Source organism: Doryrhamphus excisus, chromosome 21 (genome assembly GCF_030265055.1).
Source record: "Doryrhamphus excisus isolate RoL2022-K1 chromosome 21, RoL_Dexc_1.0, whole genome shotgun sequence".
Taxonomy (NCBI): Eukaryota; Metazoa; Chordata; class Actinopteri; order Syngnathiformes; family Syngnathidae; genus Doryrhamphus; species Doryrhamphus excisus.
This window is the reverse complement of record NC_080486.1, coordinates 2,854,615-2,882,432: the sequence shown is the minus strand read 5'-3', so window position 1 is coordinate 2,882,432 and position 27,818 is coordinate 2,854,615. Positions and strand designations below refer to the sequence as shown.

The following is a 27,818-nucleotide window of genomic DNA, read 5'->3' as shown; positions in this document are numbered from 1 at the left end:
TAAAAAAATAGTTCAAATACAGCAGGTTTTCAAAAAGAAGGATCGTCTTATATTCAGGTCAATATGGTAGTTAAAGAAATTAACTTGTTGTATTTTTTGCGATCTTTGTGTTTAAAAAAATAGTTAAAATACAGCAGGTTTTCATAAAAAGGGTCGTCTTATATTCAGGTCAATATGGTCATGAAAAAATAAATAATTTGTTGTATTTTTTGCGGTCTTTGTGTTTAAAAAAATAGTTAGAAAAGAGCAGGTTTTCAAAAAAATGGTCTTCTTATATTCAGGTCAATATGGTCGTTAAAAAAATTTATTTGTTGTATTTTTTGCGGTCTTTGTGTTTTAAAAAAATTGTTAAAAAAGAGCAGGTTTTGAAAACGAAAGTATCGTCTTATATTCAGGTCAATATGGTAGTTTAAAAATTAATTTGTTGTATTTTTTGCGGTCTTCGTGTTTTAAAAAAGTTTTTAAAAAAGTTAAAAAAAAAAGGGGTCGTCTTATATTCAGGACAATATTAATTTGTTGTATTTTTTGCGGTCTTTGTGTTTTAAAAAATTGTTAAAAAAAGAGCAGGTTTTCAAAAAGAAGGATCGTCTTATATTCAGCTCAATATGGTAGTTTAAAAAATTAATTTGTTGTATTTTTTGCGGTCTTCGTGTTTTAAAAAAGTTTTTAAAAAAGTTTTTAAAAAAGTTAAAAAAAAAAGGGGTCGTCTTATATTCAGGACAATATTAATTTGTTGTATTTTTTGCGGTCTTTGTGTTTTAAAAAATTGTTAAAAAAAGAGCAGGTTTTCAAAAAGAAGGATTGTCTTATATTCAGGTCAATATGGTAGTTTAAAAAATTTAATTTGTTGTATTTTTTGTTTTGGATTTTGTCATTAAAAGGGCTTTCAAAATACTTTTTTTTGGGTGGGGGGCGGTATTGTCGGGTCAGAATAGAAATTTTGTCTTATATTTCGTCTTTAGTTTTCATTTCTCCATAAATGTAACATTATTGTGGTTTTAACTGGCAATATGACGCTCGGTATTTGGTCATAATTCCAATTTATCTTATTTTTATTGCTACGTAACGTCCTAAATTGGTCTTGTTAAATGGTCGTACTCTCGTCGAAAGCTTAAACTATCTTTGATCAACCGTCCACGGGCTCCCGGTTGGAATTTGCAGCTGGCGTAAAGACAAACCATCTGATTTACATCCAAAATCCAAGCAGCCGTCGACCCCCTGCTGCTTCCTCCGCAGTGGTCGCTATCTCTTTATCAGCGCTCTACGCATGCCTGCACTCCCTCACCGTGCGTCCTCCCTCGTCACTCCTCACCCCCCCCGAGGGAGGATAGGAAGGAGGAGGGGATCGGACTTGGGGTGCACCCATTAAAAACATTAAAATATACGTTAGATTGCTTTTTGAAATCAATAAATTGACTCAATTTGGTGTCAATTGAAGCTAAAATGTTTTCCAATTTTATTACAATAATAAAATTGAGGCAGTGCGTAATTTGGGGCTGATCCAAATTAGCATCGTGATATCAAAGTCCACCATTAATTTCTATAAATTCCACCTCCACTCCACTGCCGCGCGGTCACACCCCTTCCTGCGCCATACGGTACTCGAAGACGCTGCCTCTCTCTGGGAAAGTCTCGTTCAAGCCCCTGCGTTTCTTCTGCGGTATTCCGTTTGCTTCCTCCTCATTCCCGTATCCCCCTCCTCCTGGGGTGTAGAGGCAGAACATGTCCTGCAAGGGGAAAACAAACCCATGCAGACTTCCAGAAAGTCTCTCGTTGTCTTTAAAAGTCCAGATGGAGAACTTACCCCCGCTTGAAGGCTGACGCTGGTCTTGGCACCCAGATTGAGGATTCTGCCGTCAGCTCTGTGAAGCTGGTTCAAACCCGCGGCACCGTCTTCACCCCCTGACCGGCAGAGAAAGACCACATTAGAGTAAAACAGGCAAACAAAGAAGAAAACCTTCAATGGGTTCAATTACCGTTAAGGCCGTAAGGACGCGTGGTTCGCCTCTCACTCAGCACAGAAAGAACGACTTCGTCCCGGAATAAAAGCTTCCGAATGACGCCGTCTCCTCCGCGGTATTTCCCCGCACCTCCTGAAGCGGGTCGCAAGGAGAACTGCTCCAGAATCACCGGGTATCTAACAGAGATGGACATAACCCATTGTTGCAAAATGAGGTGCAGTACTGGACTGTAACCAGCAGTGGCGCTGTTGATTCAGTCTAAAATAAAACACTATTATTTGATTGTTGCATAGGATTTCATTTAAACATGTAAAAAATAATTATGTAGTAATTATATTCATATTTACCCAGGAAACATTATCAAATGATCATCCTTTGCGCCTTTGGATGGATGACATATCCTAATGTACTTTGACATTTTCACATCTAAATTAATAAAAATAATTCATTTTAAAAAACATTAAATTATTAATACAATTAAATAAAAATGTATAAAAATAAATAAAAAATATTAATAACACAAATAAATGGACTTTAATATTTTTATTAAGGTAATATGGTTAAATGCTCATCCTTTGTGCCCAATAGGAGCTGACTAACAGTTATTACTGGACATATCCCAGCCTATTTTCTGCCATCTGAAAAAATTTAAACTAATACAATTTTTTATAAATTATTTAAATAATTAAAATTAAATAAAAAATAATTATATATATAATAAATCAATTATATTTTAATAATTATGTATATAGTTATTAATTCAAATAAATTAATTAAATCATGAATTAGAATGTATTATATTTATTATACTGTATGTAAATGGGAGATGGTTAAACACCCAAACAGGATAAAAAATATTACTGATAAAAATATTTTTTTTTTATTAATTCATTGATGAATAATAATTAAATAAAAATAATTATATATATATAATAAATCAATTATATTTTAATAATTATGTATATAGTTATTAATTCAAATAAATTAATTAAATCATGAATTAGAATGTATTATATTTATTATACTGTATGTAAATGGGAGATGGTTAAACACCCAAACAGGATAAAAAAATATTACTGATAAAAATATTAATTTTTTATTAATTCATTGATGAATAATAATTGATACAATTATATTTATTATTATTTTATTCTAGAGATGTTATTAAATGCTCATCCTTAGCGCCCAAAAAGGAGACGAAAACAGAATAAAACCATCTTAACGTATTACCTCTTCTCCAGAATCTCAGGGTCAGTGATACGAGTGTTGGTCATGTGACTGTGAACGCCACTTCTCCCACTCCAGCCTGGCCCCGCCCCAGCACCACCGGCGACCGTCTCATAGTACCCAACCTTCTCGCTCCCGAATGAAACATTGTTCATGCAGCCCTGATAACAAACCAAGACAAAAAAAATCGTTATTCTGCGGTTAAATTATATATCGATTTATTTTTGTGATAGTCACCTGAGAGGCAGCGCAGACTTCAAACGCCTTAAAAATGACGTCAACGACTCTCTGGGATGTGAGTACATTGCCGCCAACCACGGCTGCATTCTGGGACGGTTGGAGGATGGAACCTGGCGGGATGATGACGTTGATTGGCGCGAGGCAGCCCTGAATGACAACAAATAATAAAATTCGTGTTGCATTCAATGTGACTCAGAAAGAGAAGGCAGCTGACCTGATTGAGGGGGATATCCTGTCCCACCATGCAGCGTAGGCAGTAAATGAGTGCGGAGAGTGTGATTGCTCGTGGCGCGTTGCAGTTTCCCCAAACTTCGGTGCCTGTCCCGGTAAAATCAAAAAGTGCGGTGCCCTTTCGAAAAGTCAAAACAACAACGATTAAAATATAATTAGGCCTTTTTTTTTCCAAGCAGATTATCACCTTTTCCTCGTTAATCTGAACCCGCAGTCGGATCGGCGTTCCATCATCCATGAAATCCTCCGACTCCACCTCCAAGGAGCCGGTCTGTTGCCGTCGACGACGAGCAAAGTCCCTCAGCATGTCCCTCACTGCCAGCTCTGCATTGCTCTGTAACACACGCGGACTCGAACCTGCTCTGAATGTAATGTGGATCGCGTTTCTACCTGGATGTAGCCCATGTAGGCCTGGACCACGGCGAGCCCGTAGCAGTCAATCAACTCCCCCACTAGTTGGCTGCCCCTCTGATTGGCTGCCACCTGCGCCCGTAGGTCCGACAAGTTGTCGTGGAGATTCCGAGTCCCGGAAGAGTCAGGGTATTGAGCCGGAGCCATCAGGGCGTCTGTTACAGCTGATAAGAGGAACATGGAGAATTCTCGGCCAATCAGGAATTGTTATCAATAAGTGTTATGAATAAAGTTTTATTTAAAGTTACCAGCCGGGTCGAAGCTCCACAAAAGTCATGTGTGTTAATTTATTGGATGCCTGCATGCTTGAATGATAGACAACGGGCTACCATGCTAACCATTAGCATGTTATCATTGTTAAAATGATAAGGTTAGCATCTTAGCATTTAAGCCATTTTTAAAAAAGTATAAACTTATATAGAGACTAATTGTGATCATGTTGCATGTTAGCATGTTAGCATTTTTTTTTTTTTTTTTACACAGTGTTTTCATGTTAGGAGTAAGCATGCTAAAAGTTAGCATTGCTACCATACTAACATTAGTACATTAGCATTTAAGCCATTATCCTTAACTTACATAAAGACTGAGTTATCATGTTAAGTGTTAGCATGCTAACAGCTAGCATTGCTAGAACGTCAATATTAGCACGTTAAGCGTTTTTGCTATTTTTAAAGGTATACGCTTCGTGTTGTCATACAGGTGTTAACATTGTAAACAAGTCAACGTGAGCATTTTAGCCATTTTGACAGATATTACCTTACACAGTCACATAGCATGTGATAGCTACCATGCTAGGTGTTAGCATGTCATCTTTATCATACTGCTGGCACTTTTATGTGTGGTCCCATGGTGGCCGCAAAAAACAAAGGCACACTTTCATACGGTGTTTCCATGCTAGGTGTTAGCATGCTAACATTAGCATGTTTACATTTTGAATTGCTTTCAAATGTATAAACTTATGAAGACAGTGTTATCATGCTAGGTTATCATGCTAGCATTGTTAATATGCTGACGTTGGCACGTTAGCATTTGAGATGTTAACATGCTAGGTGAATGCTAACATTAGCATGTTTACATTTTGAATTGCTTTCAAATGTATAAACTTATGTAGACAGTGTTATTGTGCTAGGTTATCATGCTAGCATTGTTAATATGCCGACGTTGGCACGTTAGCATTTGAGATGTTAACATGCTAGGTGCAGCTCGGTGTCATTTCTAATTTATTATCAAAAATGTTGTGAATTAAAATTATTTTTTATCAAAATGTCTCATTTACTCATCTTACCCTTTTCTTGGAAGACACCGCCTGTGACCAGCTTGAAGGAAATAAAGACGGCGCCCTCCTGCTGCAGAGAGGTGGAGTGCGGAGGCATGGATCCAGGAGTGATGCCCCCGATGTCCGCATGGTGCCCCCTGCTGGCTACAAAGAACACCGGCCCCTTTACGCCTTTTCTAAACACCTGGGAATCAAACAGTGGAGTGTTAGCGGTGGTTATGGAGAATTAAGAGTCCAGTAAACACGGACGGACTGACTGGTGTGATGACCGTGAGGTCAGGGAGGTGGCTTCCGCCGGCACAGGGGTGGTTGCTCAGAATCACATCCCCTTCTTGGAGATTCCCCTCCAGTGATCTGATCTAAATGTAGAACCAGGAGTGAATATTTGAGGTTGCATGACTTCCATAAGGATCCCATACCTGGAACTGGACGGTTTCCTGCATGGCACCCAAGTGGACCGGGATGTGTGGTGCGTTAGACACCAGACCACCATCTGGTCCAAATACAGCACAGGAGAAATCCAGACGCTCCTTGATGTTAGTGGAGATGGATGTTCTTTGGAGAACTCTGCCCATCTGTTCTACAGAACCACAAAGTTGGACCAGAACTCGGTCAGGATTTCAGTCTTTGCAAATGAGCTTCATGTTTGCTAACCTGCGATGCTCATGAAGCGGTGCGAGAAAATGGAGAGCTGCACGGTGTTGAGCTCCGCTCCCACAGCACAGTGAGGGTCCGAGCCCACCGTCACACATACGTCGCCCCCTTCTGTCAGGCGAGCGTCACAGCAGGGCTCCACCAGGATGGTGCTGAGAAGGTCATATTAAATAAATGTAACCTTTTAGGAAGATACAGGTACAGTAAACCTGTACTGTACCTGTTCTTGTCAATGATGAGCGCCGGTCCCGGGATGCTGTGACCACAAGGAAGCTCCTCCCACAGATACACAGCGGTGTCATGGTAACCACCCTCGAAATAGCACTTTGTCATCTACGGTGAAAAAGCATCAAAATATCCTATTTTTGTCTTATTTGTTGTACATGCTACAATTAAAGCCTCAAATTGACTTTTTATTTGCCATTAATCTGATTAGAAAAGCTGTGGCTGTAGGCAACCCACTGATAGAGTTAAAAAAACAGCACTGGCACTGAAATACAGCCATCCCTGGTTTATAAGAGTTATTAAGCTCCCCACCCAATGAAGTGAAAATGTAGCATTATTATTATTTATTATTATTATTATTATTATTTATACCTATTAAAATGAAATTTTTTAATGTCTAGAGCATAGAAAAACTGTTTGCAACCTTCTTAATATGGCTTTTAACTTCATGAGAGCTCTCTGAACATGAAATAACACCCCTATAGTCACCTTCACACTCGTATTAGCTCCCCACCCAATGAAGTGAAAATTGAGAATTATTTATTTATACGTTAATTCATTCATTTTCTATCGCTTATCCTCACAAGGGTCGCGGGGGGGTGCTGGAGCCTATCCCAGCTGTCTTTGGACGAGAGGCGGGGTACACCCTGGACTGGTGGCCAGCCAATCACAGGGCACATAGTATAGACAAACAACCATTCACACTCACATTCATACCTATGGACAATTTAGAGTCGCTAATTAACCTAGCATGTTTTTTGGAATGTGGGAGGAAACCGGAGTACCTGGAGAAAACCCACGCATGCACAGGGAGAACATGCAAACTCCACACAGAGATGGCCGAGGGTGGGGAAAGACAAAATAAGAAGCCAAAAAGTTACCACTTCCACACAAAATAGGAGGAGAACTCATTCATTCATTTTTTACCACTTTTCCTCACAAGGGTTGCAGGAGTGCTGGAGCCTATCCCAGCTGTTTTCGGGCGAGAGGTGGGGTACACCCTGGACTGGTGGCCAGCCAATCACAGGGCACATATAGACAAACAACCATTCACACTCACATTCATACCTATGGACAATTTGGAGTCGCTAATTAACCTAGCATGTTTTTGTAATGTGGGAGGAAACCGGAGTACCCGGAGAAAACCCACGCATGCACGGGGAGAACATGTAAACTCCACACAGAGATGGCCGAGGGTGGAATTGAACCCTGGTGTCCTAGCTGTGAGGTCTGCGCGCTAACCGCTCGACCGCCGCGCCGCCCATTATTATTATTATTTATACAGATTAAAATGAAATGTTTTCATGTCTAGAGCATAGAAAAACTGTTTGCAAACTTCTTAATATGGCTTTTAACTTTATGAGAGCTCTCTGAACATGAAATAACACCCCTATAGTCACCTTCACACTCGTATTAGCTCCCCACCCTATGAAGTGAAAATTAAGAATTATTTATTTATACGTTAATTCATTCATTTTCTATCGCTTATCCTCACAAGGGTCGCGGGGGGGGGGGGGGGGTGCTGGAGCCTATCCCAGCTGTCTTCGGGGTGAGAGGTGGTGTACACCCTGGACTGGTGGCCAGCCAATCACAGGGCACATAGTATAGACAAACAACCATTCACACTCACATTCATACCTATGGACAATTTGGAGTGGCTAATTAACCTAGCATGTTTTTAGAATGTGGGAGGAAACCGGAGTACCCGAAGAAAACCCACGCATGCACGGGGAGAACATGCAAACTCCACACAGAGATGGCCGAGGGTGGGGAAAGACAAAATAAGAAGCCAAAAAGTTACCACTTCCACACAAAATACGAGGAGAACTCATTCATTCATTTTCTACCACTTTTCCTCACAAGGGTTGCAGGAGTGCTGGAGCCTATCCCAGCTGTTTTCGGCCGAGAGGCAACGGGGAGAACATGCACAGAGATGGCCGAGGGTGGAATTGAACGTTGGTGTCCTAGCTGTGAGGTCTGCGCACTAACCACTCGACCGCCGCGCCGCCCATTATTATTATTATTTATACATATTAAAATGAAATGTTTTCATGTCTAGAGCATAGAAAAATTGTTTGCAACCTTCTTAATATGGCTTTTAACCTTATGAGAGCTCTCTGAACATGAAATAACACCCCTATAGTCACCTTCACACTTGTATTAGCCAATATAAAAGATATAATAAGAGAAAAAAATACATGTTAGCATGTAAAATGTGCTTAAATATGCATATTTTTTAGTAGCAATAGTCTATAGTAAACCACAAAACAGTAATAATTTGTTAATTACTATAATTACTGCCAATCAACTGTTGTTTACATTGCATGGCATGACTGAGCACGTGCGTAAACTTGTTAAAAAAACACTTTCTCATGCACTCCAAATCAAATTGACAAGTCAGGCTATCAGGTACCGTGACGGGTTTGGCTTGACTGCGTCCCTTTATTGGTTTGTAGGTGGATTTGATTCCAGATTTCCCACAACCCCTCACTCTGACGTCATCGACCATGATGGGTCGGTCTGGGATGGTGAATCCGAACTCCTTCAGATACCTTGAAAAAAAAACACAAACTCACATCTCAATGTCGACATTCGTCACTTCAAGTCTTCAACGCACAAACCTTTTTGTGAAAGCACTGCGGAAGTCGCCAGCTCGGCACGTGTGCTCGTTTCCGGGGTAACCGTTAGCCGTCACCATGAGAGCGCAGTCTGTGCCGTCGTAGCGCAGGTGGAGAAACACTTCTGTGGTTATTTGGCCACTGTGCGGATAAAGGGGATAAACACTCAGGCGTTCGTGCAAGCAGCACAATAGCGCAACTGTTTGATTGCCAACCTGTTGAATCCGCGTGCATGCAGCGTGTCGCGGCAGCGTTTGGACAGCGTATCCACCCTGCGGTCCAGCTCGCCGAAAGAGTTCTTCTCATACTGCAGCGAGCACGGCTCCTGTACTTCCTCCACTACGTCTGCTAGAGCCAAACCATAGGCAGACAGCACGCCACTGTACCTATAGACGTGAACACACAATATGTTGAACCGGTACACAAGGATTGAGGATCGAACCAGCAACCATCATGTTGAGAGATGACCACTCTACGACCTGAGCCACTCTATCGTGCACAGAATAAGCCCATTGTTCCATTTAATGTACAATGTAAACTTAATTTCCAGTACAAAAAAGCTGAGGATCGAACCAGCAATCATCATGTTGGGAGATGACCACTCTACAACTTGAGCCACTCCATCGTACACAGAATAAGCCCATTGTTTCATTTAATGTACAATGTAAACTTAATTTCCAGTACAAAAGGGCCGAGAATCGAACCAGCAACCATCATGTTGGGATCCGACCACTCTACGACCTGAGCCAATCCACCGTGCACAGATTAAGCCCATTGTTCCATTTAATGTACAATGTAAACTTAATTTCCAGTACACAAGGGCCAAGGATCGAACCAGCAACCATCCTGTTGGGAGCCGACCACTCTACAACCTGAGCCAATCCACCATGCAGAGAATAAGCCCATTGTTCCAAGTAATATTAAATGTAAACTTAATTTCCAGTACAAAAGAGCTGAGGATCGAACCAGCAACCATCAATTTAAAAGTATGGAAAATCCTGATCGAGCTGAACATTTTGATGTTGGAATGGTTTGAAGCGTTAGAGAAATGTTATGTTTAATCATTATACGAGGGTTGAGGATTGAACCAGCAACCTTCATGTTGGGAGACAACCACTCTACGACCTGAGTCAATCCACCGTGCACGGAATAAGCCCATTGTTCCATTTAATGTACAATGTAAACTTAATTTCCAGTACAAAAGAGCTGAGGATCGAACCAGCAACCATCAATTTAAAAGTATGGAAAATCCTGATCGAGCTGAACATTTTGATGTTGGAATGGTTTGAAGCGGTAGAGAAATGTTATGTAGAACCATTATACGAGGGTTGAGGATTGAACCAGCAACCTTCATGTTGGGAGCTGACCAATCTACGACCTGAGCCAATCCACCGTGCACAGAATAAGCCCATTGTTCCATGTAATGTACAATGTAAACTTAATTTCCAGTACACAAGGGCTGAGGATCGAACCAGCAACCATCAATATTCAAGTATGGAAAATGTGGAAATTTAGCAAAAAGTCAAAAAAAAAAAAAAGTATTGAGCTGAACATTTGGTTGAACATGGTTTGAAGCGGTAGAGAAATGTTATGTTGAATCATTATACGAGAGTTGAGGATTGAACCAGCAACCTTCATGTTGGGAGACATGGGGAATAATGCATGGTGTACATTGTAGCATTTCAGTATAACTGTTCTATATCGTTAGCAAATTGACATTATGTAAGACTACCAGGTGTCATTCCTACTTATGTATGAAGACGGTCTTCATCCCGAGCGCTCGGGCGATTGCACAGGCATGCTGGCCTCCGGCCCCCCCGAAACACGCCAACACATGTTGGGATGTGTCATGGCCCTTTGCCTTAACCGTGAACAAAAACAAAACAAAAATAGAACTTAACATTCAATAATATAATAAAATATATCACATTAATGTCGCTTCTTCTTCGTTACCTGCGTCAGTGCTCTGATTGGTCGACACATGGCCTCGTTTGCCACGCGGATGAATCCCATGGCCACTTCCTCCAAAGTCATCTCTGATTGGCTGTTGTGGCTGTGGTTAGCGCCGTTTGCATCAGCCTGCAAATAATACACGCTGGTGTTAGTATCAAATATTAAAAGTATTATGCAACCAAAGCATTGTACTGCATCACAATAGGAGTGGCCCACTTTGAAATGTTATATATATTTAAAAAATATCACAAAAGAGGTGGAGAATCTAGAAGATCTAGAAAGCTTTCTGTGCCGGTTATTGTGTGTAGCTGCTCGATAGGAGTACACGACTCAATGCAAAGGACTGAAAATACGCAATTTAAACAGTTTTTTTGTGTTCTAACTACTCATTCATTCAATTTCTATCGCTTATCCTACTTGTTCTTGATCCTATCCATCCTGGTCACTCCCAATGGGAACATCATTCATTCATTTTATACCACTTATCTTCACGAGGGTCGGGGGGGGAGGTGCTGGAGCCTATCCCAGCTGTTTTCTTGGGGCGAGAGGCGTGGTACACCTTGGACTGGTGGCCAGCCAATCACAGGGCACATATAGACAAACAACCATTCACACTCACATTCATACCTATGGACAATTTGGAGTCGCTAGTTAACCTAGCATGTTTTTGGAATGTGGGAGGAAAACCCGGGGAGAACATGCAAACTCCACACAGAGATGGCCGAGAGTGGGATTGAACCCTGGTCCTCCTAGCTGTGAGGTCTGCGCACTAACCACTCGGCCACCGTGCCACCCTGCTTTGAGTTCAAATCATGTTTATGTCTTAGATATCTTATTATGGCTACTATTTTTGGGTAATAGGAGTGTAAATGTGACTATAGGGGTGCTATTTCATGTCTGGAGGACTCTAATAATGTTCATTCATTCATTCATTTTCTTCCGCTTATCCTCATGAGGGTCGCGGGGGGTGCTGGAGCCTATCCCAGCTGTCTTCGGGCGAGAGGCGGGGTACACCCTGGACTGGTGGCCAACCAGCCAATCACAGGGCACATATAGACAAACAACCATTCACACTCACATTCATACCTATGGACAATTTGGAGTCGCTAATTAGCCTAGCATGTTTTTGGAATGTGGGAGGAAACCCGGAGAAAACCCACGCATGCACGGGGAGAACATGCAAACTCCACACAGAGATGGCCGAGAGTGGGATTGAACCCGGGTCTCCTAGCTGTGAGGTCTGTGCGCTAACCACTTATACACCGTGCAGCAGTCTCTCATATTATGACTAAAAAAAAAGTCTGGTAAAAAAACAGCAGTCAGCCCCAAATGGCCATCGTGCCGCACTTTGGACACCCCAAGATTAATGAATGTAGTTACTTGTTACTAGTTTAAGCAAGTAAGTCATATAACAATCATACTTGTGATTGGTTGGAGGACAGGAAGTTGTTGATGTCATGGGTCAGGTGACGGAATTGCTTCATGCTCTCCTCCAAGGCCAGCGGTTCGTTCTCTCCAGGTCCAAAGATCTTGGGGAAGAAGGACGGCAGGAGGCGGCCCAAAGCCAAGTTAGCATCCGTCACGGTCAGAGGACCACCTGGGGAGGCGGGAATTGAACGTTATAACGTCTGATTAGTGTCAGGCATTGTTTAAATTAGGAACATGTTACCTTTTCTATAGCAGGCCGGTCCTGGATGCGCCCCAGCAGACTCTGGTCCAACTACGAACATCCCAGATCTGACAAGGGAGGAGGAAGCTGCACCAAATCCAGCCAGTATGCAGTTTTATCAACAAAGCAATACTTCCTGTCACAGACCGGAAGAAAAGTCGCGAGCCCCCGCCTGCCGCTACGGTGTTGATATCGAGCTGAGGTGCCTGCAGCGTGACTCCAGCTGTGGTGGCTTCAAACACGTGCTCGTACTGGCCGGCGTAGCGGCTCACATCAGTGGACGTCCCTACGGAGCGAAGAAGACAGTCGGAATGCAAAGTATGCTTAGATAAACACCATAAAACCCCGCAGGACTCACCACCCATGTCAAAGCCAATCACAGGCCTCTCCTCCATCTGCTTGTAGGAGGTGACGGCGTAACCCACGACTCCTCCCGCTGGGCCGGAGAGAACGGCGCGTGAGCCGCAAAACTGCTGCATGGGAGTCAGACCGCCGTCTGACTGCATGAACAGGACGTCCACATCCTGGTAGTCAAAGGGAATAACGATTGGAGGGCATGCCCACAATGACAGGACTTGGATGAAAATATACATAAAGGGTGTCCAAACTGCGGCCCATATATATAAACATATTATATTAAATATATTAAAATATATTTAATATAAAATGTATTGTATTAAATATATTAAAACATATTAAATATATTAATTAATATAAATTATTTTGATAAAATGTATTATTATTATTATTTTATTATGATACCTTCATTTTAACTTTAAGCACTATACAAATAAAATGAATTATTAATTAATACAAATATATTATATTAAATATAAATATATTTAAATATATTACATATATTAATTAATATAAATTATTAATATAAAATGTATTATTATTCTTTTATTACTATACCTTCAAAGCACCGTTGAACCCAGAGGTGAAACCTTTTAGATATTGTATTTTAATGCACCTTTAATTTTAAGCGCTATACAAATAAAATGAATCATTAATTAATATAAAATATAATATATTAAATATGAATATATTAAATATATTAATTAATATAACTTATTAATATAAAATGTATTATTATTTTATTATTACACCTTCAAAGCACCGTTGAACCCAGAGGTGAACACTTTTAGATATTGTATTTTAATGCACCTTTAATTTTAAGCGCTATACACATAAAATAAATTATTAATGAATATAAAATATACTGTATTAAATATATTTAAATATATTAATTAATATAAATTATTAATATAAAACGTATTATTTTAATTTTATTATTATACCTTCAAAGCCCCCTTTTAGATATTGTATTTTAATGCACCTTTAACTTTAAGCACTTTACAAATAAAATGAATTATTAATGAATATAACATATTATATTAAATATAAATATATTTACATATATTGATTATTAATTATTATATGAATATAAATTATTAATATAAAAGTATAATTATTATTTTATTATTATACCTTCAAAGCACCCTTGAACCCAGAGGTGAAACCTTTCAGATAGTCCCGGATTTTGGGTGTGAGGTAGGCGTCGGCGCACACGGTGTAACCTCGAGGGACCGCCCTCACCATGGGCATGACCTCAGAGGACAGGGAGACCTGGGTGAAGCCCAGCTGACGGGCCAGGGCTCCCACTGCCTTCTCATGGTCGGACCACCTGAGGAAGACGTAAGGGGGAGCTTTTTTTTTTTTCATTTTAAGACTAAACAGTTGCTGAACTGACGTGTAGGAGTGAAGCAGAAGCACGGCCAGACTGGTAATGCCACGGGAAAGAACGCCTCTCAGGTCCTCCTCCACACCATCCAGATCCAGCTCCCGCCACACCTCCAGACTATCCCCGGTGCTGCCTTCAGGGGGAGAGGGAGAGCCAATAACTCACATCAGATAACATCATTGTGTGAATCCTGAAAAGCACATTTTTACAATCATTTCATAGTTTCTGTGATAATAATCTAAATAATTTGGTCTTTCTGAAAAATTCCCACATTTTCTATGTTTCATAATAATATTTCCCATTGACAAAATATTTATAAAAATACAAAATAAAATATTTTTTAAAATCCTCAAAATCAAAAGATCATATTTCTCCTCTCTTGTAGAGAAGTATTGGATGACATTTTTAGCTAATTGGTTATTTTTTAGCATTTTTATGCATTATTTTAGCTGTTTGAAGATTAACTATTTGTGATTTTACAAATAAGGAGTTAGTATGTTACTGTAGGCGTCATTATGAATTATCCTTACTGACCTTTTTTTTGCAGTACATTTAACAAGTGGAAATTGCTTTTATAGTTTATATGTTACCACATTGAAAAAATAAAGTAAAAAATAAAAATAAAAAATAAAAAATATTAAAAAATAATTAATAATTATTAATTATTAATAATTTTTTAATAATAACAAATAAAATAAAAAAAAACAAATTAAAATAAAAAAACAATATATGCTATATATATCACTATATTAACACTATGGTACCCATTATGTCATTGTATGGTCATATCACCTTGTACTTCAGTACATGACAAAAAAATTGTAATTTTATTATTTAAAAAAATTAAAAAATATGTAATAATTAAAATTAATTCATTAAGTAAAAAAATAAAATAAAACTAAAATAATGAAAAATACAAAAATATTAGTAAAATAAAAAAATAAAACTTAAACTATATTAGGAAAGCAGGAAGTGAACAAATGTAACAGTTACTGATTGTAAAAGTACCAGAAGGAGGGGTAGGATTTAATAAGCTTTGCTTCTTCCTACTCCTTTTTGACTTGTGGAACCCTGAACTGATTATGTGATGCATTCAATTGTAATCTGACGCATGTTCAAATGAAATTAAAACATTACCATTAAAAATCATATTTTGGTCCGCATTGTCATGGATCATGTAGTCGAGCTATCATTCCCCAACCTGATTATTGCAGGTTCCACTGATGGGGCGGTTCGACCCCGTCCCGGAGGACTTAAGGGAAGTGGTCCTCGTTTGTGTTGTTATATTTCATATCAGTTTTATGGACTTCAAAATGACAGTTACTCTCTCCGTGGTGCTGAAGCTTGTCTATTGTAAAATGATGTTATCAGGAGCTTTAATATTCGGGTCATTTGCCACGCCCCCCGGCTACTAGTGGCTGGTTCAATCCTCAGTCGGTAAATGGAAACGATTTCAGCATTCCCACGGAATTCCGACTGAAATAGCCTCCTGGAAGTTGTTTTTTTAAAGTTGTTTTAAAAGCGACACACCTGTCACAACACGCTTGGTATCCTTCCTCGGCAACTGGCAGCCATCTTGCCTGAGTACGACTCGCTCGTCCACTTCGATAACCTCCTCGTACAGCACTTCAGGCACCGATACCTCCTATGTGCGCATGGATAGTGAGTTAAAGATACACAAAGATACACAAAGATACACAAAGATACACAAAGATACACAAAGATACACAAAGATACACAAAGATACACAAAGATACACAAAGATACACAAAGATACACAGTTACAGAGCTGTAAACTAGATAGACTGGACTTTACAGCAGGACACAAGACAAACTATCACAGATAAGTCACTTCTAAACCATTAATAGCTCACTGATGCGAGGGCAAACTCTAAAAAAGATGACTCCCTGGGGGAGGTAACTCCACCATAGATATAGAATAGGGAATACAAACCAAGTCAAAGAGCTTAGGCCTGGCCTGCGTTCCAATGTGGAGCAGGTCTTTGAATCCCTTGGTGACCAGCAGAGCCGTCCTCTCCCCCTCCCTCTCCAGCAGGGCATTGGTGGCCACCGTGGTGCCCATTCGGATCCAGCCGATCAGAGACGTGTCCACGGGCTCGTCGCGAGGGAAGGAGCGTCCCGTTTCCTGTCAAAGTGGCCACATATTCGTACAATGATAATTCAATTAAAATACTTACTGGGTTATACAGGTGGGCAAAACAAGTGCTCATTTTTTTTCTCCCGAAAGCTGCTCGGAGCATGTGCCTGAATACAGGACACCTCGGGGACTCGTTTCACTCCTGACCTCAGTGGCACACACACATTATAAAATAAAAATAATAATAATAAAAAAATAAATAAATAAATAAATAAATGATGTTATTGAATTTCTTCATTTTTGAATGTCTTCATTGGATTTTATTTTATTATTTTTTTAAATTAAAATTAACATAAATCAATTAATTCATTTAAATGAAATACATTGAATGAACAATGAAATTTTACTAAACAAAATTAAATAAATGCATTCAATTAAAACTAATGAAATACCTCAATTAATAAAATAAAATAAAATACAAAAAAGTATAATTTTATTTTTTTTAATTAAAAAAATAATAATTAAAATTAATAAAAATGACAAAAATATATAATTTCATTTTTCAAAAATTAGAAAAAATAATTAAAATTAATAAAGTAATACAATAAAACTAAAATAATAAAAAAATAAAAAAATTGTCAAATAAAAAAATAAAAATTAAATTATATTAGGAAAGCAGGAAGTGAACAAATGTAACAGTTACTGATTATAAAAGTATTATTATTATTATTATTATTTATTATTATTATTTATTATTATTTATTATTACTTATCTTCTTTTGTGTCTGTTATTATATGGGAGCCAGGCAACGACATTTCGTTGGCAATTTCACTACTGTGTTTTTGTGCAATGACAATAAAGGGAGTCTATCTATCTATCTATCTACCAGATGGAGGGGTAGGATTTAATAAGCTTTGCTTCTTCCTACTCCTTTCGGACATGTGGAACTGTGAACTGATTATGTGATGCATTCAATTGTAATCTGATGCATGTTTAAATGAAATAAAACCATTACCATTACATTGGCTGCTCGGAGCGTGTGTCCGAATATAGTGCAATTTTCCGGGCCCCCACCACTCTACTGTGGTTCCATGACATGGTAATCTTATGTCATGATATTTGATTTGGAGAAATCAACAGGTATGATTTGTCAAATCCAATTTTTTTCCAGTCATTCTTACATCCGGGTGTACACAAACTATAGTTAAATCTAAATTTAAAAATTCAGATAAATAAAAAGCTTTGAGTCTTGTGCATCACCAGTATAACCAGTATAGTATTGTCCCTCGACAAGGTACGATAAACCGCCCCCTTATCTATATGTGCATGTTTAATATTCTACTTGTGTAGTTATAGATTAATGTGCAACAGTAAATGTACACTTCACTGAAAAAACTTTACATAGCTTACTGGCTTATTGTCATGTCTTTAAAATACCACACATTATTTTAACGATTATTACTCCAGTCACACACAGATAACCTTTTTTTTTATTATGTCACTACATTTATTAAATAAATATCACAGCATGAATATGAAATGAGATGTTAATTTAATTTTTAGTATCTACCTCTTCCAAGACTCTGCGGATCCCCTCTGTGGGGGCGTCCTTGTAGTTCTGGGGGTCACGGGACAGCAGTTTGAGAACCCTCTCCCTTCCATCGGGTAGCCGGGCGAAGACATCGGTGAAAGTTCCTCCTCGGTCGATGGCAAAGTCAAACTTGCCCTCAGTGTGGGTCATAGTGGGGAGTGTGTGGGTACCTGGGACAGACAGGTGGATTAAGTTTAATTCCAGGCCAGTGATTGGGTGGATGAAGGGGTGGGAAGTCACTGAATATCACTCAATAAAAATATAATAGCTTTATCAGTTATTGTTGTTGTATTTTTACTTGTGTAATTATACACAAATATTACATCATATTCAAATATGCAGAATTATAAAGACACAGTACTGTGTATTGCGTGGCGTCCACTGTGGGTTGCTTCAAAACCGAAGGTGATCTCGCTTCTTTACGGTGTGGTGCATTCAAGTCTAATCCGGCGACTCCTACCACTAAAGTAAACGTCATTTAACTCACCCGTCAGCTGTGTGTTTACTCGATGGGAATCGTCGATCGTGTCGGTGTCCAGTCCACACTTTCCTTGGCGAGCTCCAAGCAAGCAGTCAGGACCCGGAACAAACAGCAAAGAGCACCGCGCCTGGAGCTCCGCCCCTTTAAGATAATCGGGAGCAGCCACGAAGCAAAGCAGTTTCTTCACTCAAATCACTTAAATACTATAAAGAACACTTTCACTAGCTTATTTTAAAGACGTTTCTTTAAAATGAGAACAAAAAAATCGAGTATTGCCTTCAAACACGTGGGTGAAAGTGCAGATTTCCAAGGTGTCACGAACGCACCACAGCAAAGAACGCCAGTGTTCTTAAAGACATACTCGCATTCGGTTAGCTACACTAAGCAACCCAACATTTCGAAAACTTAAAAATAATAATTAAATAAATAATAAATTATAATTATTTGTAATTATTTTTTAATAATTATTGTATTTTTAATAGATTTAATTGTATTTAATTAATTAATTAATAATTAAGCAATTATCACAAATACATAATTAAATTAAATAATAAAAATAATAGTTTTATTATTATTTTTTTTTTTTACAAAATTTTATTGTGGTTAGTCTTACAATGCGAGGGGGGGGGGGGGTGTCCAATTTTGTGGTTAAAATGTCCGGGATGATGCTATTGAAGGCCGAACTGCAGCAATCTGGCATAGGTATGCTACTGTTCCAGTTGACTCAACACAATATGCAATAATAAAATAATAATAAATAATAATAAATATACTTACAATAATAATAATAAACGTGATCCAGTTTGAAGGTTGTTTAATGAGCATTAAGGCACATCAATACAATACAATACATCAATGACATTTGAATACATGTTAAGACACTTTATTTTTTTATGGCTTATCATTGCAGGATAGTCGAGTTTTTAAGGGAGAACCTAGTTTTTTTTTTTACCTTTAGTGCATTTCTTGACAGTACCCAACGTTAACATCATTACACGTCAAAACCATGCATTCAAAATGTTAGTGGATAAATGAAAAAAAATTCAAAATCACCATATACATACATTTGGAAGGGGTTATTGTTATTATTATTAGCTTACATACATACAACATACAGTAACGTTTCCCAAGCTCTTTGACCATGGCGGTAAGTTATATAATCAATCAACGTCATCCGCTTCATTTCCATTCCAAAGCACCCATGCATACAAAAATATATAGCATATAAATAAGGCTTTCTCTTTTTATCTATGGAAAAAAAAACCTAACAACATTGCACGAGCCTAAGTAAGGATAAATAAAGACCCTGGTTCAGTTTTTGTTCACATGTAAAAAGGCCACTTTGGTAAAGTATTAATGTATTGCATCCTGCTACGGTATAACATCAACATCCACAGGGCTACATTTGCATAGCAAGTCGTTTTTTCCAAGGCACTGCATGCAACCAATGAAGTCATTCCAATGTTTCAGTCCGTTTTTGGCTATTCTTTGTGCACGCTTTAATACTTATTTATACTTATGTTTAATATTTAGTTCCAAGGCCATTTGTTTATTTAATGCGGACACATTTCAGAGTATCTTAGTGACAATTTTGACATTTCGGATGGCATTTTTGAAGGTTCACATTGCAGCGACATCCTCCACTGGTGTCTCCAGGACCCTTGAATATAGAAACACATGTATTAAAATGTATATAATAACATATGCATATATGTGAGTGTGAATGGTTGTTTGTCTATATGTGCCCTGTGATTGGCTGGACACCAGTCCAGGGTGTACCGCGCCTCTCGCCCCAAGAAGACAGCTGGGATAGGCTCCAGCACCCCCCATGAGGATAAGCGGAAGAAAATGAATGAATGAATGAACATTATTAGAGTCCTCCAGACATGAAATAGCACCCCTATAGTCACATTTACACTCCTATTACCCAAAAATAGTAGCCATAATATGATATTTAAGATATAAATATGATTTGAACTTAAAGCAGGACGGCACAGTAGTCGAGTGGTTAGTGCGCAGACCTCACAGCTAGGAGGACATGGGTTTGATTCCACCCTCGGCCTTCATGTTTTCTCCGGGTACTCTGGCTTCCTCCCACATTCCAAAAACATGCTAGGCTAATTAGCGACTCCAAATTGTCCATAGGTATGAATGTGAGTGTGAATGGTTGTTTGTCTATATGTGCCCTGTGATTGGCTGGCTGGCACCCCCGCAACTCTCATGAGGATAAGCGTAAAAAAATGAATGAATGAACATTATTAGAGTCCCCAGACATGAAATAGCATCCCTATAGTCACATTTACACTCCTATTACCCAAAAATAGTAGCCATAATAAGATATTTAAGACATAAATATGATTTGAACTTGCAGGGCGGCACGGTGGTCGGGTGGTTAGTGCGCAGACCTCACAGCTCGATTCCACCCTCGGCCATCTCTGTGTGGAGTTCGCATGTTCTCCCTGTGCATGCGTGGGTTTTCTCCGGGTTTCCCCCCGCATTCCAAAAACATGCTAGGCTAATTAGCGACTCCAAATTGTCCATAGGTATGAATGTGAGTGTGAATGGTTGTTTGTCTATATGTGCCCTGTGATTGGCTGGCCACCAGTCCAGGGTGTATCCCGCCTCTTGTCCCAAGAAGACAGCTGGGATAGGCTCCAGCACCCCCCGCAACCCTCATGAGGATAAGCGTAAAAGAATGAATGAATGAACATTACTAGAGTCCTCCATACATGAAATAGCACCCCTATGGTCACATTTACACTCCTATTAACCAAAAATAGTAGCCATAATAAGATATTTATTAGCCATATAAGATATACAGATACCACAAAACCTACCTTTGGCCCCCAGCGGGGACCCCTGGTGACCCAGCAGATTTCCGTGTGACAGACAGTACAGCGCAGCCAGTCGCATCCGTCCCGTTTTTGCACGATGATGCCACACTGGGGGCAGTGCATCGCTTCCCCGGATGCAACTAGAGTCTTTTTGGTGTAGTAGTAAAAATTGTATTACATGCACCTGAGTACTACATGGATATGTATACTGGGCGTACCTGAAGTAGTTGTGTTGTCCTTCGTGCGGCCGAGTCGTTGATGGCACGGGCTGCGAGGTCATCTTGATATTGCTTGCAGTTCATCCCCTCGTGGATCGCCTGAGAACGGCCATATTGGATCGGATGCTAATGTAGTGTTGAATAATGGCGTGTTATAAGTACCTTGCAAATGAGACAGTTGTTCTTCTGGCAGACGGGACACTGGTACACGTTAACGGTGTCCTCGTACACGCACCAGCCAGGGCAGTCCACGGTGGCGCAGTGGTAGCTGCCCTCACATCGAGACTCGGCCACAGATAAACTTCTCTGCAGCCAGCGTTCGTATTCCTGTGGAGGAACCAGCTTCCGAAGAGAGAATGGAGGGAAAGAAATGCAGAAGATTAGAGACCCATTGCTGCCATTTATGTGATGTGTTTAGTTGTCGCGTGTTACTCACAGCTCTGATCTCCCTCTCCTGCAGGGAGCGTGTGCAAGCGTATGTGTCGTCTCTGTAAGGGCAGGAGACTTCGGGCTCCTCACTCAGCATGATGACGGAGCGCAAGCACTCTCTGGGTAAACACACAAAACGGTTTGGAAAAAAATATATTCATGTTTCCTGGGTGAATAGGACCTTTTAAAAGTCAAAAAAATGCACATTTTTTGGTCTACATTAAGCATTTTTAGGCATAAAACTGGGTGCATGTGCTTAAAATTGGGCATTTTTTTTCGATTTTTTTAAAATTTCGAACATGAAAAACATCCAAAGCACAACAAACCAACCGAAATCAATACATTTTAAAAGTCAAAAACATGCACACTGAAGCAATTTTTTTTGCCTAAATTAAGCATTTTTTGAATTGTATGGCATGTGCTTAAAATTGGGCATTATCATCTTTACACAGCTATACTTTTTACTTTTTTTTTTAAATTTATTATTCTTTATTTTCGAACATGAAAAACATCCAAAGCACAACAAACCAACCAAAATCAATACATTTTAAAAGTTAAAAACATGCACATTGAAGCATTTTTAGCATTTTTTGAATTGTATGGCATGTGCTTAAAATTGGGCATTATCATCTTTGCACAGCTATACTTTTTACTTTTTTTTTTTAATTTATTATTCTTTATTTTCGAGCATGAAAAACATCCAAAGCACAACAAACCAACGAAAATCAATACAACCTCATCCCAACAAAACATATATTATATTATTATTATTATATTATTATTCTCGATTAAAGACACACCTTTTTTTATCAGGCTTTTAACTAATATTTTAAACTTTTTAAAAATCTTTTGAGTCCTATTTTATGCTCTTAGTCTTTAGCTTTTAACTCCAGTGTTCCCTGAGGGGGGGTCCTCCACACTGGGGGCTGTGTCGGGTCTGCTGAGGGGGTGCTGTCGTTGGGTCCCTTCGACCCGGCCAGCTGCGGGTTCCTCCCTTTGATGTGGGGGTCTGTCGGAGTCGGGGGGCCCGGGTGCTGGTCCCCCCGATGGCACGGCCTGTGGCTCCTCCCAGTGTGGACGGCCCCAAAGGGGGCGTTTCCTTGATCCTGGTGTGATTGTGTTTGTGTGTGTGTCTAGTATGGAGGGTGGGAAGTAATTGTTTTTCTTTTTAATTGAGGTAATTGTTTTTAATTCTGAAAAGCACTTTGTGTTGCATGTCCTTGCAGGAAAAGTGTTCAAATAAAGTTGATTTGATTTGAAAGTTGATATTATTCCTTGTCTACCGGAATAAAAAACCCACATCCAACCACCCTTCCCAGTTCAGTTCAGGCAACCAGTTCAGTAGAAAAGAACTCTTACCTGCAGAAGCAGTGGAGACACTCCCTGAGAACAGCGCCCTCTCCTGGCTTTAGCTCCACATAGCAGATCTTGCAGTCCAACGGCTCCGGATTGGGAACCAGGTCCTGGCCGTCCATCATTACCAGCTTGGCAAAATTATCCCGGCGCTCCTCTTCCCTCGCCTGAGACAAGGAGCGTTTTCATTGGCTATGATATCAGTGTTGTAACGTAGCACACATACGGTACAATGTTATTCAGTTGACATAGTTTATTAACATATTGATTTTGTACAATTAGACAAATATGAGGCTAATTCTGTTTGTACAGTGGTGCTTCACACATTCATAAATGGACGTCTTCACAGTCGACCATCCACCACATTAATAAAACTGTAAAATATGTCAAATATATCGAGCTAATAACGGAGATTGTGCTGCAGCAAAATGCTAATCCAAGATGAGCTAAAATGTGTTTAGTAGTCCTGGTCCAGGTTAAAGAGCAGTGAGTTGTTTTGAGCGCCTGCACTCCTCAGCTCCTCTCTTCTCCCCTTCTCCTTTAAAAAAAAAAAAAAAAAAAGAGAGAGACGAGAAGAGATTCAGCCCTGGAGTTTGTCGCTATGCTAGTTTCTGCTATGTTTACGCTATGTTTCTGCTATGTTTTTAACAACTCCTACATGGGCGCTAAATTGGTGTTCGTGGTGGGAAGGAAGGTTGTGTATGATTTCCTACCTGCTGGTACTGTCTAATGGCCTCCTTCTCCTGCTGGATCCGTCTGAGTTCCACCGCGTCTGGCTGGTAGGTGCCCGGAACCACGTAGTTCTCAGGCCGGTCCGTACCGCAGATCTCGCAGCCGGGCCTCGTCGGTTTGTTAATATAAGTGCAAGACGGGCACGGCCAACCCTGAAGGAGACGTTTGCTTTTAATTTATATTTTGTTGTTGTTGTTGTTGGATGTAAGAAGTGCGTTACCTGCGAGGAGGTTGTGTTTGGTTTCAGTACTTCATGGAGTTGACAGAATTCCACATCGGAAGCATGTCTGATGTCTGCTTTCTGTGACCCTGCGCAAAAATACATGGAGTCACGTGACTTAATCTGCATCCGACTGCTCAAAATCAGCAACGCCGCTCACCGATGTTGCTGATGTTGTCATACAATCGCGGGGGCAAAGTGTTATAAGGTCTGCGCTGTTGTGTTGCCGTGCTGTTTGGAGTGGCGGGAAAAATGGAAGCCACGCTAGGAGGGGAGATGTGGAGGAGAGCGCTCTCCTGGTCTTGCTGGAGAACTTGGTGAGTGAGGCGAGCGTGTCGGGCGGACAGGATGTAAACAAAGGCCGTGTCGCCGTCCTGGCGGACGCCGTATGTCACCAGGGGGCGCTGGTTGGCGCACAGGCACTGGCCAATCACCCAGCGCTGCACCCACGGGTGGAAGCCGTACTCGAGGAACATCTGAAGAGAGGAAAAACACTTAAAGTGTGACAAGAACATGGTGAATAAACACAAAGATGAGAATCTAACCTGCTGTTTCAGAGCCGCAACGGTCATAAGAGGAGAAACCTTCATCGTGACGCAACACGACGACGAAGCATCCTCGACGACAACAGCCAATCTGTCAACGCAATACCGACAAGAAGATTATTAGAAGATGGCAGCATATGGTAATGGTTTAATTTCATTTGAACATGCATCAGATTACAATTGAATGCATCACATAATCAGTTCACAGTTCCACATGTCCGAAAGGAGTAGGAAGAAGCAAAGCTTATTAAATCCTACCCCTCCATCTGGTACTTTTATAATCAGTAACTGTTACATTTGTTCACTTCCTGCTTTCCTAATATAATTTAAGTTTTATTTTTTATTTGACTAATATTTTTTATTTTTGATTATTTTAGTTTTATTTTATTACTTTATTTTATTAATTTTAATTATTTTTTTAATTTTTAAAAAATAAAATTAAATTTTTTTGTCCCTTTTATTAATTTTAATTATTATTTTTAATTTTTTAAAAATACAATTATAATTTTTTTTGTCACATACCGATTGAGAACAAATTTTGCTTTGTTCAATATTGTAATATTTCTAGCCACCTTATGTTGTATATTTGTAATATGAGGTTTCCAAGCTCATATTTTCATCTATTGTGATCCCCAGAAATGTATTTCCCTTCACCGTATGGTCGCAAAATATCATGTTCACAGTCCCGTAAATGAAGCATCTACCTGATTTCAGTGTCTTCACATTGTCGAGCGGCGGGCTGGATCTTCAGCGCGGCGTGTTGATGAGAAAGCGTGACGGCAAACGCCGAGGCCGCCTTCATGTCGCCGGCCTCGATGGCCCGGGTCAGCTCCATGCACGTGTCTTCTACAGATGGATACGAACACGCACACGTGCACACGCAAAACACAGAAGGGCCCACTTAGGAGGAAAAAAAAGCAGCCAAATGTATGCGGAGGATGTTGCCATACCTCCAAATAGCCACTAGGGGGGGCTAATAGTGATTCAATGGATGAATGATTGAATGACAGATGAATAAAAAGGTGATCTGTTACTTTCTATATCTATTAAGCGTAACCAATGTGACATAAGTGTTCGGTACAAACCTAATTGCTGCAAAGCTGAGGTATCCTGAAGCTTGGAACGCTCTGTGTTGTTATCTTCAGGGCATGCTCCTTAAAAGAAAACAAAATTAACTTCCTGTAATTAATATTAGTATTCCACTCATTGAGAAAATACGGTGACTGACCTTTGTGTGCTTCTCTCAGTGATGTCATAACCACAGTGGCCCACTGCTGGGCCTCCTGCTCGCAACGAAAGTTAAACTTGATGCTATCATGCGGAGGCGCCGCCAGACTCAGCTCGTGGCATTTCGGTGTTTTCACCTCATAGTTCACCGATCTCAAATCGTACTCTGCAATAATCTGGAAACACAGAAATAGACAGAATGAGATGATGACAACATGGCTGTCACTGTTATGTTGATGGAAGTCACACCCAAACACACCTTTATCGTGCATGACAAACTCTTCTACACGACACAGTGTCATCACAGACAAATATGATTGTTATCATAATCCGATACTATGTAAAAATACTTGCTCAACAACACCTAAGCAGGATACCAGCATGTCAACAAGAGTTCATAATTTGACTCACATTACAAGTAGAAGATTATTTAAAGGAACAAGCGTCTTTAATTGTAAATAAAACCCTAAAAAAATGACAATAATTATACTCTGAAAATGTCAAAACCCATACAAAATCAAGGAACTGGAAAAAAAATTACACATAATCGGCTACACGGACATCAAAGACACAATTGGAGTGTAGTTATGGTAAGTTTGTGAACAACAATAAACATTTTTTCAAGTTTTCGCCCCAAAACACAACAAAAACGCAAAAGTCCTACTCTGATACATGCCCGCGAACTCACCACGCTCCGACCATTCCCGCTGCAGTCTTGGAGCGCGAGACGGAATTCCCCGGACTTCCCCGGGTCCATACTGAGCTGGAGGCGAAGTGACTCACCACCTGCTCCCGGAAGACGCAGAGGCCGAATACCCGAATGGCACAACGACACCCGAACCGACATGAGCACAGTTTGACAGTTCGGTAGCTCCGAATGCTGCGGTGCTCCATTCCGGACAGGCGGAGGAGGCGCGCGCTGTTCCGCCGCGAGACCGGCGGTCCAACCGCCCGAACTCAGTGACATACCGTCAAGGGACGCATGTAGAAAAGACACACGAAGAGAACGCAGTCCCGCTTAAAATGTCCCCCCTTGTTCAGAGTCCCCCATTTTGCTATGTTTGTAGCATAGTAGCTCCTTTAGACATATCACTACCTCACTGACAACAGGAAGCAAGTGCGTAGGCTGTCAAGTGTCAATTCCTCCGCCTTCAAATCGTCTTCTCTTTAAAATATACGTCGCAGCTCCTTTTGAGACAGATTTATCCTTTTGTCCCGCTCGACGTCGAGATTAAAAACTAAAAAAAAAATTAAATCGAAAGAAGTGGCAGCGCCTGTTAGGAATGGACTCGACCGTCACGTTCTACTTCTTCTGCCTCGTCTTCTTCGTCTTGTTTACTGGCGGGACAGGGAAGAAGGGACACACTGCCACCTGTGGTGTGAATATGTAACTACATCCTAATGCATTCAGTACTGTGCTTGATTCGTGTTGATTTTTATTTCACACTAACCACATAGATATTAATAAATAAAAAAATTACATTAATTAACTTTAATTATTTTGTTACTTTTAACGTCAGTTTTTCACCAGTCTTTTTTAAATTTACGTAGAAAATGACTAGGTTTTTAAATTATTAAATGTTTACGTAACCAAAGTTCACCACAAGAGGGCAGCAATGTCCAAATTATATTTCAATGTGTACTTTTTGTATTAAAAACGCACCTTTAGTTTAATATTAAACTAAATCAATAGAACATAGAACACTAATTTCATTATGCAATTACTTTAATTTATTACCACTTACAACTATAAATTTTGCACGACATAATTATACAAAATACAATACAAAGTACAAAAACACACTCATAATTCCTATTTTGCATTTTGAATCACACAGAAATGAAGAAAAAAAAGGTCATAAAAGTCATTTTTTCAGGAA

The 27,818-nt window shown here is 39.8% G+C and overlaps 2 protein-coding genes across 4 annotated transcripts; both read right to left on the bottom strand.

The window, feature by feature from the left end:
• Nucleotides 1-1,409: 1,409 nt before the first annotated feature.
• Nucleotides 1,410-18,519, bottom strand: oplah (5-oxoprolinase, ATP-hydrolysing). Its single transcript, XM_058060034.1, has 28 exons — nucleotides 18,387-18,519; nucleotides 17,879-18,069; nucleotides 16,164-16,355; nucleotides 15,740-15,854; nucleotides 14,219-14,342; nucleotides 13,957-14,152; nucleotides 12,824-12,989; nucleotides 12,613-12,751; nucleotides 12,466-12,533; nucleotides 12,218-12,393; nucleotides 10,797-10,922; nucleotides 10,592-10,704; nucleotides 9,059-9,229; nucleotides 8,847-8,984; nucleotides 8,639-8,777; nucleotides 6,221-6,333; nucleotides 6,001-6,152; nucleotides 5,766-5,926; nucleotides 5,604-5,705; nucleotides 5,356-5,530; nucleotides 4,050-4,234; nucleotides 3,847-3,993; nucleotides 3,643-3,777; nucleotides 3,426-3,575; nucleotides 3,192-3,349; nucleotides 1,977-2,137; nucleotides 1,805-1,902; nucleotides 1,410-1,727 (listed from the first exon to the last, which is right to left on the bottom strand). Exons 2-28 carry the CDS (start codon nucleotides 18,047-18,049, stop codon nucleotides 1,575-1,577), a joined length of 3,924 nt encoding a protein of 1,307 aa, XP_057916017.1. The 5' UTR covers nucleotides 18,050-18,069; nucleotides 18,387-18,519; the 3' UTR covers nucleotides 1,410-1,574.
• Nucleotides 18,520-19,177: 658 nt separating this feature from the next.
• Nucleotides 19,178-27,293, bottom strand: shrprbck1r (sharpin and rbck1 related). 3 transcript variants are annotated; one of them, XM_058060635.1, is made up of 14 exons: nucleotides 26,627-27,293; nucleotides 25,940-26,114; nucleotides 25,797-25,865; nucleotides 25,416-25,557; nucleotides 24,712-24,802; nucleotides 24,327-24,642; nucleotides 24,167-24,255; nucleotides 23,928-24,098; nucleotides 23,221-23,381; nucleotides 21,869-21,980; nucleotides 21,595-21,774; nucleotides 21,433-21,531; nucleotides 21,218-21,361; nucleotides 19,178-20,040 (listed from the first exon to the last, which is right to left on the bottom strand). In XM_058060635.1, the coding sequence occupies exons 1-14, from the start codon at nucleotides 26,903-26,905 to the stop codon at nucleotides 19,960-19,962; spliced, it is 2,109 nt and encodes a 702-aa protein (XP_057916618.1). In that variant the 5' UTR covers nucleotides 26,906-27,293; the 3' UTR covers nucleotides 19,178-19,959. The 3 variants fall into 3 exon arrangements, with proteins under 3 accessions (XP_057916618.1, XP_057916619.1, XP_057916620.1); XM_058060636.1 differs by having other exon boundaries at nucleotides 25,797-25,862; nucleotides 26,627-27,292; XM_058060637.1 differs by having other exon boundaries at nucleotides 27,035-27,291.
• Between the last annotated feature and the right edge of the window lie 525 nt (nucleotides 27,294-27,818).

Bases quoted from the DNA above. Each gene is read 5' to 3' on its own strand.
- oplah (XM_058060034.1), bottom strand. From the start codon at position 18,049: ATGACCCACACTGAGGGCAAGTTTGACTTTGCCATCGACCGAGGAGGA. The intron at 14,343-15,739 runs GTGTGTCGCTTT...CTCCCCCTGAAG, and splicing joins TACCAAGCGTGTTGTGACAG to GCAGCACCGGGGATAGTCTG. The intron at 12,534-12,612 runs GTCTGTGACAGG...CTCCCTTGTCAG, and splicing joins GGCTCGCGACTTTTCTTCCG to ATCTGGGATGTTCGTAGTTG.
- shrprbck1r (XM_058060635.1), bottom strand. From the start codon at position 26,905: ATGTCACTGAGTTCGGGCGGTTGGACCGCCGGTCTCGCGGCGGAACAG. The intron at 24,099-24,166 runs GTAACGCACTTC...CGTCTCCTTCAG, and splicing joins CAAACACAACCTCCTCGCAG to GGTTGGCCGTGCCCGTCTTG. The intron at 21,981-23,220 runs GTAAGAGTTCTT...GTGTTTACCCAG, and splicing joins TGTCTCCACTGCTTCTGCAG to AGAGTGCTTGCGCTCCGTCA.